The following is an 11,289-nucleotide window of genomic DNA, read 5'->3' as shown; positions in this document are numbered from 1 at the left end:
CCGAAATACAGAATTGAATAAGAATTTATTTTAGCATAAACCAAAACTACAAAGCAGTTTTCCAACTGTATAGACGGCAACAGTCATACGTGCTACTTTACATGCGAGAGAAAATGGACAGTTCGACGGATAAGAAAATATGTACATGTAATGAAAATCAAATGGATAGAAAAAAAGTCCAGAGACAAAATATCAAGTGTCTCCATTCAAATAAAGTTGATAACTTTAGTAATTACAAGAAGTTGTTGAAGTTGGCCGTGCGCACAAAGCCAGTGCTAACACCCATTTATGTCCTCTTCTGTAACAAACAGCAGTTGGAGTCTTTGAGCACGACTTTGCGTCGCAGAGAACCAAACCGCTCCAGCTTCACCAGTAGAATGTTTTGGTGAGGAAACTGGCGGCGGAGCCGAGCCAGCTTCCGCTGGAATCCTCCTTCGCTGTGGTGCGGGAAATTGCTCGGTCGACCTCCCTCTTTGGGCTCTCCTCTTCCTCGGGGAGGTAGTCCGGAAGAGCCAAGTTCTGCTGCACCTCCACTTCGGACGGGTTTAGAGGGATAAAAACCTGAGGAAAACGAATGGAGAGAAGTCATTAGGAGTTAGGTGTGAAAACACTCCCTAGCCCCAAAACGTGTGCTCTATGACCAGCGCTCACCTCTACTCCTGCCTCATTCTTTACCACCTGCTGAGCGGACAATACCTTAGTGGCAGCAATGGCGGATGCCAGACTCTGGAAATGAAAAACGAGATGACGAGTATTAAAAGACTCAGATTAACTGTTTTTGTACATCACATTTGTGCAGATTTGATAACGCCATAATACTAATGTTGAATATAACCACAGGGCTACACATTCGTATTTTACCAGGTCAGTTGCTTCCTAAGCAGACACTGATTGGAGAGGTTTGTGTTTTACCTCGGTGGGCAGGTCGGATCGGATGCGGACCGTGCATCTCTTGGAGGCCATCTGGAAGGTAAAGCTGATCACTCCTTTGACCTTTAGAAGAGCCTCCTCACACAAACCTCGCTGGTCCTTGACACGAGATGGAGAACTCATTAGTTAGCAGCAACTGGCGGAGTTTTATAATAATGACTACAGATGTTTTGATGTGTGTGTGAGTGTGATTCTGGCTGCGTACTCACAGTGCTGTCCAGCCCATGGATGTGAAGCGTGACAGACTTGGCCTTCTTCTGGGCAGAGTTGATGAAGAACTGAGTCTTCTTCCTACTCTGCCGCTCAGGTACGCGCGGCACGGGCGCGCTCAGAATGTCAAACAGCTCTTTGGCCAAGGAAGTGATGTCAACAGACAAGCTGTCCCTATATGGAGAAAAAAATATATTTAAGACAGCCTGGTTTGGGGTCTAATTCTAGGGTGACTAAACAGATAGTATACATTTGTGATGTTGCTGCTCTACCTCTTCCCCTTTTACAAATTATTATTATTATTGCTCATGAAGGTTATTCTTTTATTTTATTTTATTTAATAATCTAAAATGTTTTATCTTATTATATTGTATATAATGTGTATCTTAATTCTATTTCATCCCTGTACATGCTGCCGTGACACCAAAATTTCCCTCTCGAGGGATCAATAAAGTATCTATCTATCTCTATCTAAAAGCTCACATCATTTGGATCCACTGCTGAAGTTATACAGTGTTATTATAAATGGCGAGTGGGGAGACAAAAATGATCACCTCACCTCCCAATTAGATTTTCCAAGCTCACCATCATACCCAGTTCATTAGCCATGGTGGAGATGTTGGGGGTCAACTCAGCCAAGTAGCGCAGCGTCTGAGGACAGATTGTGACAAAAACGTATTCAAACATGCAGCACATACATGAAAGCGTTGGACACGTCCTGGTCATTCAACGTCTATTCAGCAGGAGAGGACAGTGGATTAACAAATAAACAAAAACAAACAGAACATGCCCGGCCGGCCTCCATCCCCCACCTGAAGAGTTGCAAGTAGCACGTCCGGGTTCTGGTGGTCCAGGAAGAGAACCAGGCCGGGGAGACAGCCCTGATCCTGGACGATCACCTCTCGGTTCTGCGGCTCGGAGGCCAGGTCCCGCAGCTGACTCACTACTGACAGTGCATCCATCATCTTCGTTTCCTCCACCGGGTCTGAAACTGACAACGGCAACGTCGTTAGTTTAAAAAAAGAAAACAACAACAGACAAATCAGTGCGGTGATGAACGTTCTCTCTAAATTGCGTTCTCTCTACAAGTCGCAGCGCGAGCGTTAACGTCGTGGCTAGCTAAACATGCTAACGTTAGCTTACTACTCTCGAACCGTGAAGAAGCTATCCGGCTAAAAGCGAAACACTTTTGTTCCGTTGCACTGTTTGAACACATAATTATGATTCAAACACCAAGTATTATTAGAACACCCGTAAAGATCGATGGATGTGGTGAAATCAAGTTTATAAGATGTATTCCTACCCGGGACAAGCGGCAGCTCGTGTACAAAAATACAAATTTGGTGCTCGGTTTTAGTGGCGAGGGATTGGTCGAGCGGCCGTTGCCTCCGCTGAACCATCGCCGACTCCTATTGGCTCCTCACACTAGTTCCGCATCTACAGCCAATCAGAGGGCTTGACGCTACTGCGGCTTTATTTGACTTCACATGGACTTCCTTCCCGTTCGCGTGAGCTGAGAGCAAAGCTGCGAGTTCTTGGTGTTTATCTGCAGTTACAGCTCACGCTAATAGTTAATATGAAGATATCGGAACTAACGTAGCTACCGATGCTCAGTTTGACAAGAAAAAGTCCACAGTAAGTACGCACATGTTTTATTTCATCGCGCACGTTTGCGCGTCGCTGCGGCGGTTTACTCGTGATGAGCCGTGCAGCTCTGCGGGAGGAAACGCTGCGTGGCCCCGAGCGCGTAACCGCGAACTCCTTTAAGGTTTAAAGGTTAATACCATTTAACAGCCAAGTCAGCATCCAGCGGGAGACAACCGCCTCCCGCAGCGCTGCTTTGTAACCAGGTGACAAATTGACTTCAGCGATGCTCTGCAGAGGCTCGTGCAATTAAAGTTGGATGAAGGACGTCCGAAAAGGTTTCGATTGCATTTTCTCTGGCATTCAACTTGTTTTAGAGACTGTCGTTCGTTTTTTTTGGTGGGGATTATAATTTAAGTTGAATGCCTATGGAGATTTATTTGAGCTAATTCAGTATACAGGAGGCTACTTGAATGGGTTCGAACGAGAGACATTAAGATTGTTAAGAATCAGAAAGTATTATTATAATAAACACTTTAAATGAATAAATGTCCCACGGCAGTTGGCAGGTGTGCATGGTTCACGATTGGCGTCCCCCCCCCCCCCCCCCCCCCCATAAACCATTCGGTTATATTACATATTATGGTCATGTTGATCTACTTTCTCTTTCTTAGAGAAGACTTTTAACTGCAGAGTCCCACGTGAGCTGCTGAGGTCTCATCCGATTTTAAGAGCGGCCCGTTGAGACAACATTACAGCAGCGGAGCCGGTGAAACATAGAAGCCAGTTCTTTTCAAGTCTCCCAGAGGTATAAGAACTTACATTAGTTTGTTGTAGTTGTCTTCTTCGTGTATGAATGGATGTGCGTAACCACACTGAGCTTTGTGGCTTGGTTTGTCGTCTTCGGGGATTCAAGTTGTGACTTTGTTGTGTTGTTTGTTTCCAGGTGTAAAGCATGTGACTTGGTGCCTTTCAAGTCAGTCAGTAGAAAGAGGATCTTTGCCGTCATCAGCTGGTGCGAGCAAACAAAAGTCCCTCCGATGTCTTTAGTGGAGGACTTTCTGGACGTGCTGCACATCGTCCTGGAGTACTTTGGAGTGCCTCCTGACATGGTGAGTTCAAAGACGCTCTTTGTTGTTATCGGTGCCAAGTATCACCGGCAGTGTCGCCTTTTCTCCCTAATAGTGAACCCGTTGAGTGCAATTTTTAACCAAGGCTGTGTTTGTGCGGGTGCTGTCTCGCTCGTAGCTGGTTCCGGTGTGGGACAGTCAGCTGTGCGGCCAGTATCGCAGCATTGTGCGCATGATCGGGACCAACCTCCCACTGACGCCGACACCACGCGTGCACTTTCAGGTACTGTCCCACTTTCTGACAGAGTACGTGAAACCATACATTTTGTTTTTACCGCTCCAAAGTCGACACGGCCGCTGGCTGGAAGTATGTGCTTTTTGTTAGGACCGCTTATAACCAGGACAACTGGCTCGCGTCAAAGACATCCACGTATTTGATGGTCGTGCAAACCGTGTCTATGCGTTGTCCTTAGGTCCCTCTGCTGGGCTACAGGCCCAACGGTTACGTGGACACCACCGCGGAGACGCCGGCCATCCCCTCGTTTGCTGACGTCCTCTGGGTGTTTGAGGATGAGGGGGAAAGCTTCGCCAAGACCAGGTGATGACTCAAGCGGGCACGATGCAAACACGGCCAGGTCAATGTTGGCCACTGCAGTTTGAGACTAAATAGTTAGTTTGTGACTAAATATTTAGTTCTTCAATCCGCAAAACGCTGGATTTGACCAAATGCAATGTGTCTGAGACTGCATGATTAAGTCTTAGTCCACAGTAGCTTATCTTATCTTAATAAGTAGTTCATTCAGCGGTCATGTAGATACATGGGTATGTTGAAGCAGGAGTACTCTGATCTCTGTAGAGGGAAGAAAGCACTGAATCGGATCATCTTTCTGCAGTTAACAGAGACATAATATTTGTTTTAGATGGGGAAATGTTAATGTATTGTCTCCGTAGGAACCATTTACCTCCAGTGAAGCGAGACGCTGCGAATGGGGATGTGCTGAGATGCCCCGGACGGGCCCAGGGTAAAGCCCAGAGGGGAGGCGGATCGGCTGATTCGGACGCTCTGAAGAAGATCACAGCGCTGGAGAGCGAGCTGCTCAAACTGCGAGCTCAGATAGCCATGATCGTCACTGCCGCCCCCGCCGCAGGTTGCACGCCTATTTTATGCCGACTCGGCCTCTTTGCACAAAATACACAAGCACGGCGAGTCGACCGCTCTGTGTTCTCTTTCATCGTCTCGTTAGGTCTGACGGAGACCCGCAGCACCCCGGGCTCGCCCACGACGTCTTCCACGCTTCCGGCGGCTCGCACCTCCACGCCTCGCTGTGCTGCTCCCCCACCACCACCACCACCACCTCCTCCTCCCTGCTCTGACTCCTCCACCGAGGCTCCGTCTATAATAGAGCTGATCCGCCTGCGCAGGAGGAACGAACGCAACCTGGTCAAGGCTCCGCCCCAGGACCTGAAGGCAAAAGGGTTCCCGTCCATGCTGGATGTGCTCAAGGACTTGAACCAAGTGAAGCTGCGTTCAGTGGAGAGGTGGGCATTGGGGACGGAAGGACATGGCTGTGTTTATTTCGGCTTTGCCAACAGGAATATCCTAAAATATACCGCGTTGTGTCCTTTTTAGTGCACAATGCTCTCGTTTTCAGTGAAAGCGAGTTAATGCGTATTAGCAGGAGTCAAATATAATTGTTAAATATTGTGCATCATCCCGCTGACGCCTGCAGTAGGAGGCGCAGGATTGAGCGGAGGGACGTCCCCAGAATCCGGCCCGCTTCAACGCTTTCCCTTCTCGTCCCTGTAGATCCCCGGGGGGCACGCCAGTCGGGCGGAGACGCAGCAAGGGGGGTCCAGCGTTGCTGAGTGACCCGGCGGCGCTCATCGCCGAGGCGCTAAAGAGGAAGTTTGCGCAGCATCGCCACAACAACTCCTCCGATAAAGAAAACTCACTCGAGGTCTCGCCGTTCGGCAGTCCGGAAACGCCCAAGGTTTGTGCCCCCCCCCCCCCTCTACTCCCCCCGTGGAGACGCACAACTTTTAACTACACACCTCTTGTCGCCCGGCGAGCTAATCTGGTTCCTGTGTTTCAGGCTCCTCCCAAAATCAGACGCAGTCAGGGGCGCCGCCACCTCTGACCACAACGGTCAGACAGCCAATCACAGCTTCCCATGGATGTGCCTCTCAGACCAACTACTACTGCAGCTAACTTCCACTTCATTTTTATTTTCCTTTGTTGTTGAAAGCGTGTGTGTCTCGCGATGAGCGAAGTGTTTTTGTGTCTGTTACGTATCTTATTGTTGGGAGGCTCGAACGTGTGTTTGTGTTACAGCGGTTGCTGGAAAAGGCATTTTGGTTCGGTTGTTTTTGTTGAATGGAGTCTTGTGTTTTCAGTGTTATTCCGATGTTAATATCTTTTTTTAATGTATTAAAAGCAGGTATGCACTGGAGCTTTGTCATCCTGCTTAAAGTAACTTTGCTGAGGGCTTAATTCTTACCTCAACCAAGTGAAATGAACAGTGGGTGCTGAGATTCACGCGGCTCTATTCTATGCAACAGCTTTTTTCAGACTGTTTTAATTGTATATTAAAGTGTTAAAGCGCACTGATCAATTTTCTTGCCGTTGTCTTGTTGGTTTTTTTTCCCCTCTACCAAATTGGAAATTTAGGCATATTTCAAAGTCTGGTTTGAGTTTGATTTGACCGTTGCCACCAAGACGAATTGAATGACGGCATTTTGGACGGACGTGGATGCAAACTGCAACTTGACTGTCGAAGGCTGAAACTGCAAAACAGCTGACGCGGCGATTAGTTGAGTCACATGAGCGGCGTCCATTTTGTACCAACCGCTGAGTAAATGGCTTTTGACTTGGAGAAAGAAGTACCTTTTAATATTATATACATATTTTACTTAATATTTAATATTTATGAAGTTATTTATTATCCACTTCTCGTACCACTTGTCTTACCTTTGCTGCTGCAGTGGATGACGTAGTGAGCACAATAATTTACAACGTAAAGCAGAACTTGTATCATATCTTTAAAAAAGCCGTATCCTGTCTTACAAACCATTACTTCTATTTGTCCGCTCAAACAGCTGAGCTGCTGCTGAACATTGAAGGAAAATGTGAGCGCCAAATAACTGATACTACATCCCATATATGTTTTGTCTTTTATTTTTCAGTTATTTAAACAGTTCTATAAATACAATATCATTTTATACTGATAAATAAATGATGTCAGTTTGATGTTTGTAACTACATCTGTAATAAATAAGTAGTTAGACTACTAAGAACATCTCTTATATTATTTATATTCAACATTTTGGTTATCTAAAGAATAACTAGCTCAATATTCACATTCCCACATCAGTCACCTCATTGTGTGTAATGATCATTTCATATGTTTCTTTAAAAGTATCCAAGGCCAGTTTTCCCAGAGCTGATTCAATGTCTGTGATTCCTTAAATATTACATTACATTCAGCTGACGCTTTTATCCAAAGCGACTTAATAAGTCTGAAGAGGTGTGTCTTTGGTTTGCGGCGGAAGATGTGAAGGCTCTCTGCGGTCCTGGTGTCACCGGAGAGCTCGGGCCACCATTTCGGAGCCGTACGGCAAAGAGTCGTGATCTAGTCGAGTGTTTTTCTCTCAGTGAGGGAGGAACAAGCGGTGTTTGTTACAAAGAAAAGGCATTAGGTAAACGTAATAGCTTCATATGTACATTAAAGGTGTTTGCGTCCTTCATTCTTCTTTCTGTGGAAACACAAAAGAAAATACAAGATCACGGTGTTTATATTAATGCCATAAAGAAATCACTCTTCTTGTAGCTCGGCGCCTCTAATTTACATGCTCATCCGTACAGTTGCCTCATCCTCGTGATCCTCGGGAATTGGAACGGTCTCACAGAACTACAGTCAACAGGTGCACACAGAGGTTAGTGGATTAGGCCAGAGTCCACCAAGCGAGTTGGTTCACATGAACCAGTTGTTAAAGATGTCTTTATTAGAAACCCAAGGGAGACATATTCCAGGTGTTACGGGGGGAGTTCAAACCTTCAATCAACTAGAAAATGGCAAACTACAGCATTGGATTTAATCGGTTTGGGCTCATTTGAACCCTTTTATATGTATATGTCTTTTATGTCCTATTGTGCCTCGTGTTTCCTTGTATATTCTCTTAATGTATAGCACTTAGCTGAACTAACCTGTAGGGGCCTTGTCCATCCGCACAGCTCCATTCTATAAAGGAATCCAGGCCATGCTGAGAGAGGAACACACACAGGATCGTTTTTTCTTTTGATTTAACACCAACTATTTGAATAGTTTAGGCCTGTGCACCTCAAACCGAACGGCATCCCTTACCGGCTCCGAGGTCATAGCAAATGTTTCACCACCATAGACGACTACACCGTTAACTCCGTCCGCGTTGTCCACACACTGGACGGACGTCTGCAATGTCACCAAAAAGGTATCACGCAGGGTGGAGTCGTGCACAGAATGCCATGAAAAGCTTTTAAAGCATCAATGAAACATGTATAACTAGCACGGAGAAGCTGTTCACACCGTAAATACGCGGACATTTGATTTTGATACAATAATAAGCTCCGAAACTGCAGCACTTTGACAGAGTTTACCACATACTTGTATTTCGGCCGAACTCGCAGAGGTGTTTGTTTCTTCGCCCGACGCCATTTCGGTCCTTCCTTATATTCCTGAAAAAAAGACACACGCGTGGTCACGCAATCAAATGGCTTGAGTCGTGGGGATTTCGGGACGTCTCACGCCGCTCTCACACAACGGGAACCACCTTACCCATCCGGGTAACACAGGGGGGCGTGGCTTAGTACGGTCCAACTTTATGGAACTTTGTACTAACGTGGTTTATAATAAAGTTCGACCGATACCGATACCGATACCGCATGCAACAGTGTATCGGACACAGCTGGGTTCGCCCGCGCGCTGCTGTCATCATTCGGGACGGTGGCGAAGCGTCTCGAACGCCTCGCGGATTTGATGCGTCAAAAGTAGACCCCGCATTCACTTTGTGCGTAACTCTGCGGCGAAGCAGGAACAACAACAAAAAAACTACCGTCTAAAGTTGAAGTCAAAGGATTTAGTAACTAATAGACGCGAGTAGAATTACAAAACATGCCTACCGCCCCGGTCAGGAACTCCGGTTGAATCTGCCGCTTGTCGGGATGGATTTGTTATGGGGGATGTGACGTAGCTCGGCGCAGATTGGACGTCCACCTTGTCCATCATTGCATCAGCACCTGTTGCCCCCTGGCCCCACCCCGTGAACCAATCCGGAACCCATCGCTGTCCCATCGAGTTCTTAACCTCATCAATAACACGTTCAGTGATTATACCTTCGGCTCAAAGCTTCTTCAATCAACATTTATCATATAAAACCATCATAACGTGTCATCCACCATCATGTGTCATAACAACACATTACTGTTATCACCAGGTGTTTTTCAACCTTTTTTGCGTCAAGGCACACTTAAGACACAGAAAAAATCTCACGGCACACCAACAACCGGAAATGATATGAAAATCAATCCCAAACATAGTTTCAGCATGAGCATAATGTACTCTAAGAAATCAGGGAAACGCGTGTTCTATTTGTTGTGTTTTATTAAACGTAACATCATCCTAATGCCAAGATGGCACAGGCTTTATGCCCACGTATCTCTTAAGCCTAGTTTATGCTTCTGCGTTGTCCCTTGCGCCGCTTTTCACACCTCCTTGCGTCCTTGCGTGTGTCGAGACATTTTTCTGCGACGCAAGCCTCCCGCAGCGCACCGGGCTGCGATCGTTCCGCTAACTGCGTCCTTTACGGAGTCTCGCGTTTCCGCTTTCACAGCCCGATAGCGCCATTATTAAAACGAAGAATGTTTACGAGAGAAACGGATCAGATTTAAGAACTTTTGTCGGAAGAAATGCGTAAATATGAGCGCTTCTACAAGCCGTCATTGGCGGCTTGTAGAAGCGGGTTTGGTTCACGGAGCGAGATCGCCGCAAACGCCGGTTTGCCGGTCGAGAGGTGCGCCAAGTTGTGGAGGAAAATACGGGACAAATGTGTCCGCGATGAAAAGCAGCAGTGGCGATGCACGGGGCAATAAAATATATGATAAATAAACAAACAAATAAATAAATAGACGTGACTCTCTAGGTCGTCTTCAACAAAAACACGTCACTCCGCCCGTTGTTCTGGGGGTGAATTACTCTGCAACACACGCAGAACCACGAATTGAAATGAGTGCGTCGACGCAACGACAGAGACGCAGACGCAGAAGCATGCGCCAGCCTTAAATCTCACTTTTTTAAATGGTCGCCTCAGCAAATCTGCCCATTAATTACGCTGCGTACCGCCACCCGCAGGCAGAGGGGAGTATTGAGCCTTCATACCACCAACAGCGCGACGACACACACACACACACACACACACACACACACACACACACACACACACAAGTTGGCTCTTTTTTTGTCACCAATGAAGTGACAGTATGTAAAAAATGATTTTTTTCACGGCACACCTGACAGCCTCTCGCGGCACACTGGTTGAAAAACACTGCAATAGACAACAAGACAGCAGTGCACGGGTAATAAAATAAAGTAAAATGAAATGCTAATGCAATGGGTTAGTAGAATAAGGCTATGGGTTAGTGTAAAACAAGGGAATAAAGTTAAAGTTAAACAAGTTAAGTTCAAATTTAAAATATTTAAAAAGTTAAAAAAAAATATTAAGCATAAAGTGCACTATAGCGAACAAGTAACAAAGTGACGAGTGACTACAAAGTGATAAATTACAGTTAAAGTGGCATGTGCAGTGTGAAGGGGAGTGACCGGTGGAATGTTATAGTCAGTCAGTGGGAGACCGGGCTCTGTTGATGAGCCCGACTGCCGACGGGAAGAAACTGTTGGTGTGGCGGGAGGTCTTAGTCCTGATGGACCTCAGCCTCCTCCCCGATGGAAGGGGCACAAACAGTTTATGTCCGGGGTGAGAGGGGTCGGCCACGATCTTTTTAGCTCGCTTCAGAGACCTGGAAGCGAACAAGTCCTGCAGGGACGGCAGATTGCAGCCGATCACCCTCTCTGCAGAGCGGATGACACGCTGCAGCCTGCCCTTGTCCTTGGCTGTGGCTGCAGCGTACCAGACGGTGATGGAGGAGCAGAGGATGGACTCGATGATGGCCGTGTAGAAGTGCACCATCATCGTCTTTGGCAGGTTGAGTTTCTTCAGCTGCCTCAGGAAGAACAACCTCTGCTGAGCCTTCTTGGTGATGGAGCTGATGTTCAGCTCCCACTTGAGGTCCTGGGTGATGATGGAGCCCAGGAAACGGAAGGAATCCACAATAGTGACGGGGGAGTCACACAGGGTGATGGGGGAGGGTGGGGCTCTGTTCCGCCGGAAATCCGCAACCATCTCCACTATTATCCACATTATCACTAACATAACATCATATTTCTCATATCACATAATATTATGT

At 46.7% G+C, this 11,289-nt stretch overlaps 2 protein-coding genes and 1 long non-coding RNA gene across 6 annotated transcripts; 1 reads left to right on the top strand and 2 right to left on the bottom strand.

Moving 5' to 3' along the window:
- Positions 1 to 6: 6 nt before the first annotated feature.
- armc1l (armadillo repeat containing 1, like) lies at positions 7 to 2,660 on the bottom strand. Its single transcript, XM_040160625.2, has 7 exons — positions 2,444 to 2,660; positions 1,953 to 2,131; positions 1,700 to 1,791; positions 1,140 to 1,314; positions 913 to 1,029; positions 652 to 726; positions 7 to 561 (listed from the first exon to the last, which is right to left on the bottom strand). The coding sequence occupies exons 1-7, from the start codon at positions 2,538 to 2,540 to the stop codon at positions 367 to 369; spliced, it is 930 nt and encodes a 309-aa protein (XP_040016559.2). The 5' UTR covers positions 2,541 to 2,660; the 3' UTR covers positions 7 to 366.
- On the top strand, positions 2,623 to 6,398 carry mtfr2 (mitochondrial fission regulator 2). Of its 2 annotated transcripts, XM_040160624.2 has the most exons (9): positions 2,623 to 2,775; positions 3,399 to 3,532; positions 3,671 to 3,836; positions 3,973 to 4,077; positions 4,268 to 4,392; positions 4,746 to 4,942; positions 5,039 to 5,333; positions 5,602 to 5,785; positions 5,888 to 6,398. In XM_040160624.2, exons 3-9 carry the CDS (start codon positions 3,765 to 3,767, stop codon positions 5,930 to 5,932), a joined length of 1,023 nt encoding a protein of 340 aa, XP_040016558.2. In that variant the 5' UTR covers positions 2,623 to 2,775; positions 3,399 to 3,532; positions 3,671 to 3,764; the 3' UTR covers positions 5,933 to 6,398. The 2 variants fall into 2 exon arrangements, with proteins under 2 accessions (XP_040016558.2, XP_040016557.2); XM_040160623.2 differs by lacking the exon at positions 3,399 to 3,532 and having other exon boundaries at positions 2,637 to 2,775.
- A 554-nt stretch (positions 6,399 to 6,952) lies between these two features.
- Positions 6,953 to 9,019, bottom strand: LOC144389379 (uncharacterized). 3 transcript variants are annotated; one of them, XR_013453378.1, is made up of 6 exons: positions 8,950 to 9,019; positions 8,435 to 8,505; positions 8,156 to 8,242; positions 7,999 to 8,054; positions 7,655 to 7,702; positions 6,953 to 7,547 (listed from the first exon to the last, which is right to left on the bottom strand). It is a non-coding gene; the product is annotated as an uncharacterized LOC144389379 (long non-coding RNA). The 3 variants fall into 3 exon arrangements; XR_013453380.1 differs by lacking the exon at positions 7,655 to 7,702; XR_013453379.1 differs by lacking the exon at positions 8,950 to 9,019 and having other exon boundaries at positions 7,641 to 7,702; positions 8,435 to 8,852.
- Between the last annotated feature and the right edge of the window lie 2,270 nt (positions 9,020 to 11,289).

The sequence above is a fragment of the Gasterosteus aculeatus genome, chromosome 18 (assembly GCF_964276395.1).
Source record: "Gasterosteus aculeatus chromosome 18, fGasAcu3.hap1.1, whole genome shotgun sequence".
NCBI classification, from domain to species: Eukaryota; Metazoa; Chordata; class Actinopteri; order Perciformes; family Gasterosteidae; genus Gasterosteus; species Gasterosteus aculeatus.
Note: the sequence above shows the minus strand (reverse complement) of the source record. Positions and strands in the feature narration are given on the sequence as shown.

Bases quoted from the DNA above. Each gene is read 5' to 3' on its own strand.
- armc1l (XM_040160625.2), bottom strand. From the start codon at position 2,540: ATGGTTCAGCGGAGGCAACGGCCGCTCGACCAATCCCTCGCCACTAAA. The intron at 2,132-2,443 runs GTAGGAATACAT...TGCCGTTGTCAG, and splicing joins CGAGCTGCCGCTTGTCCCGG to TTTCAGACCCGGTGGAGGAA. The intron at 1,315-1,699 runs GTGAGGTGATCA...TTCTCCATATAG, and splicing joins TTGGAAAATCTAATTGGGAG to GGACAGCTTGTCTGTTGACA.
- mtfr2 (XM_040160623.2), top strand. From the start codon at position 2,747: ATGCTCAGTTTGACAAGAAAAAGTCCACA. The intron at 4,943-5,038 runs GTTGCACGCCTA...TCGTCTCGTTAG, and splicing joins CACTGCCGCCCCCGCCGCAG to GTCTGACGGAGACCCGCAGC. The intron at 5,786-5,887 runs GTTTGTGCCCCC...CCTGTGTTTCAG, and splicing joins GCAGTCCGGAAACGCCCAAG to GCTCCTCCCAAAATCAGACG.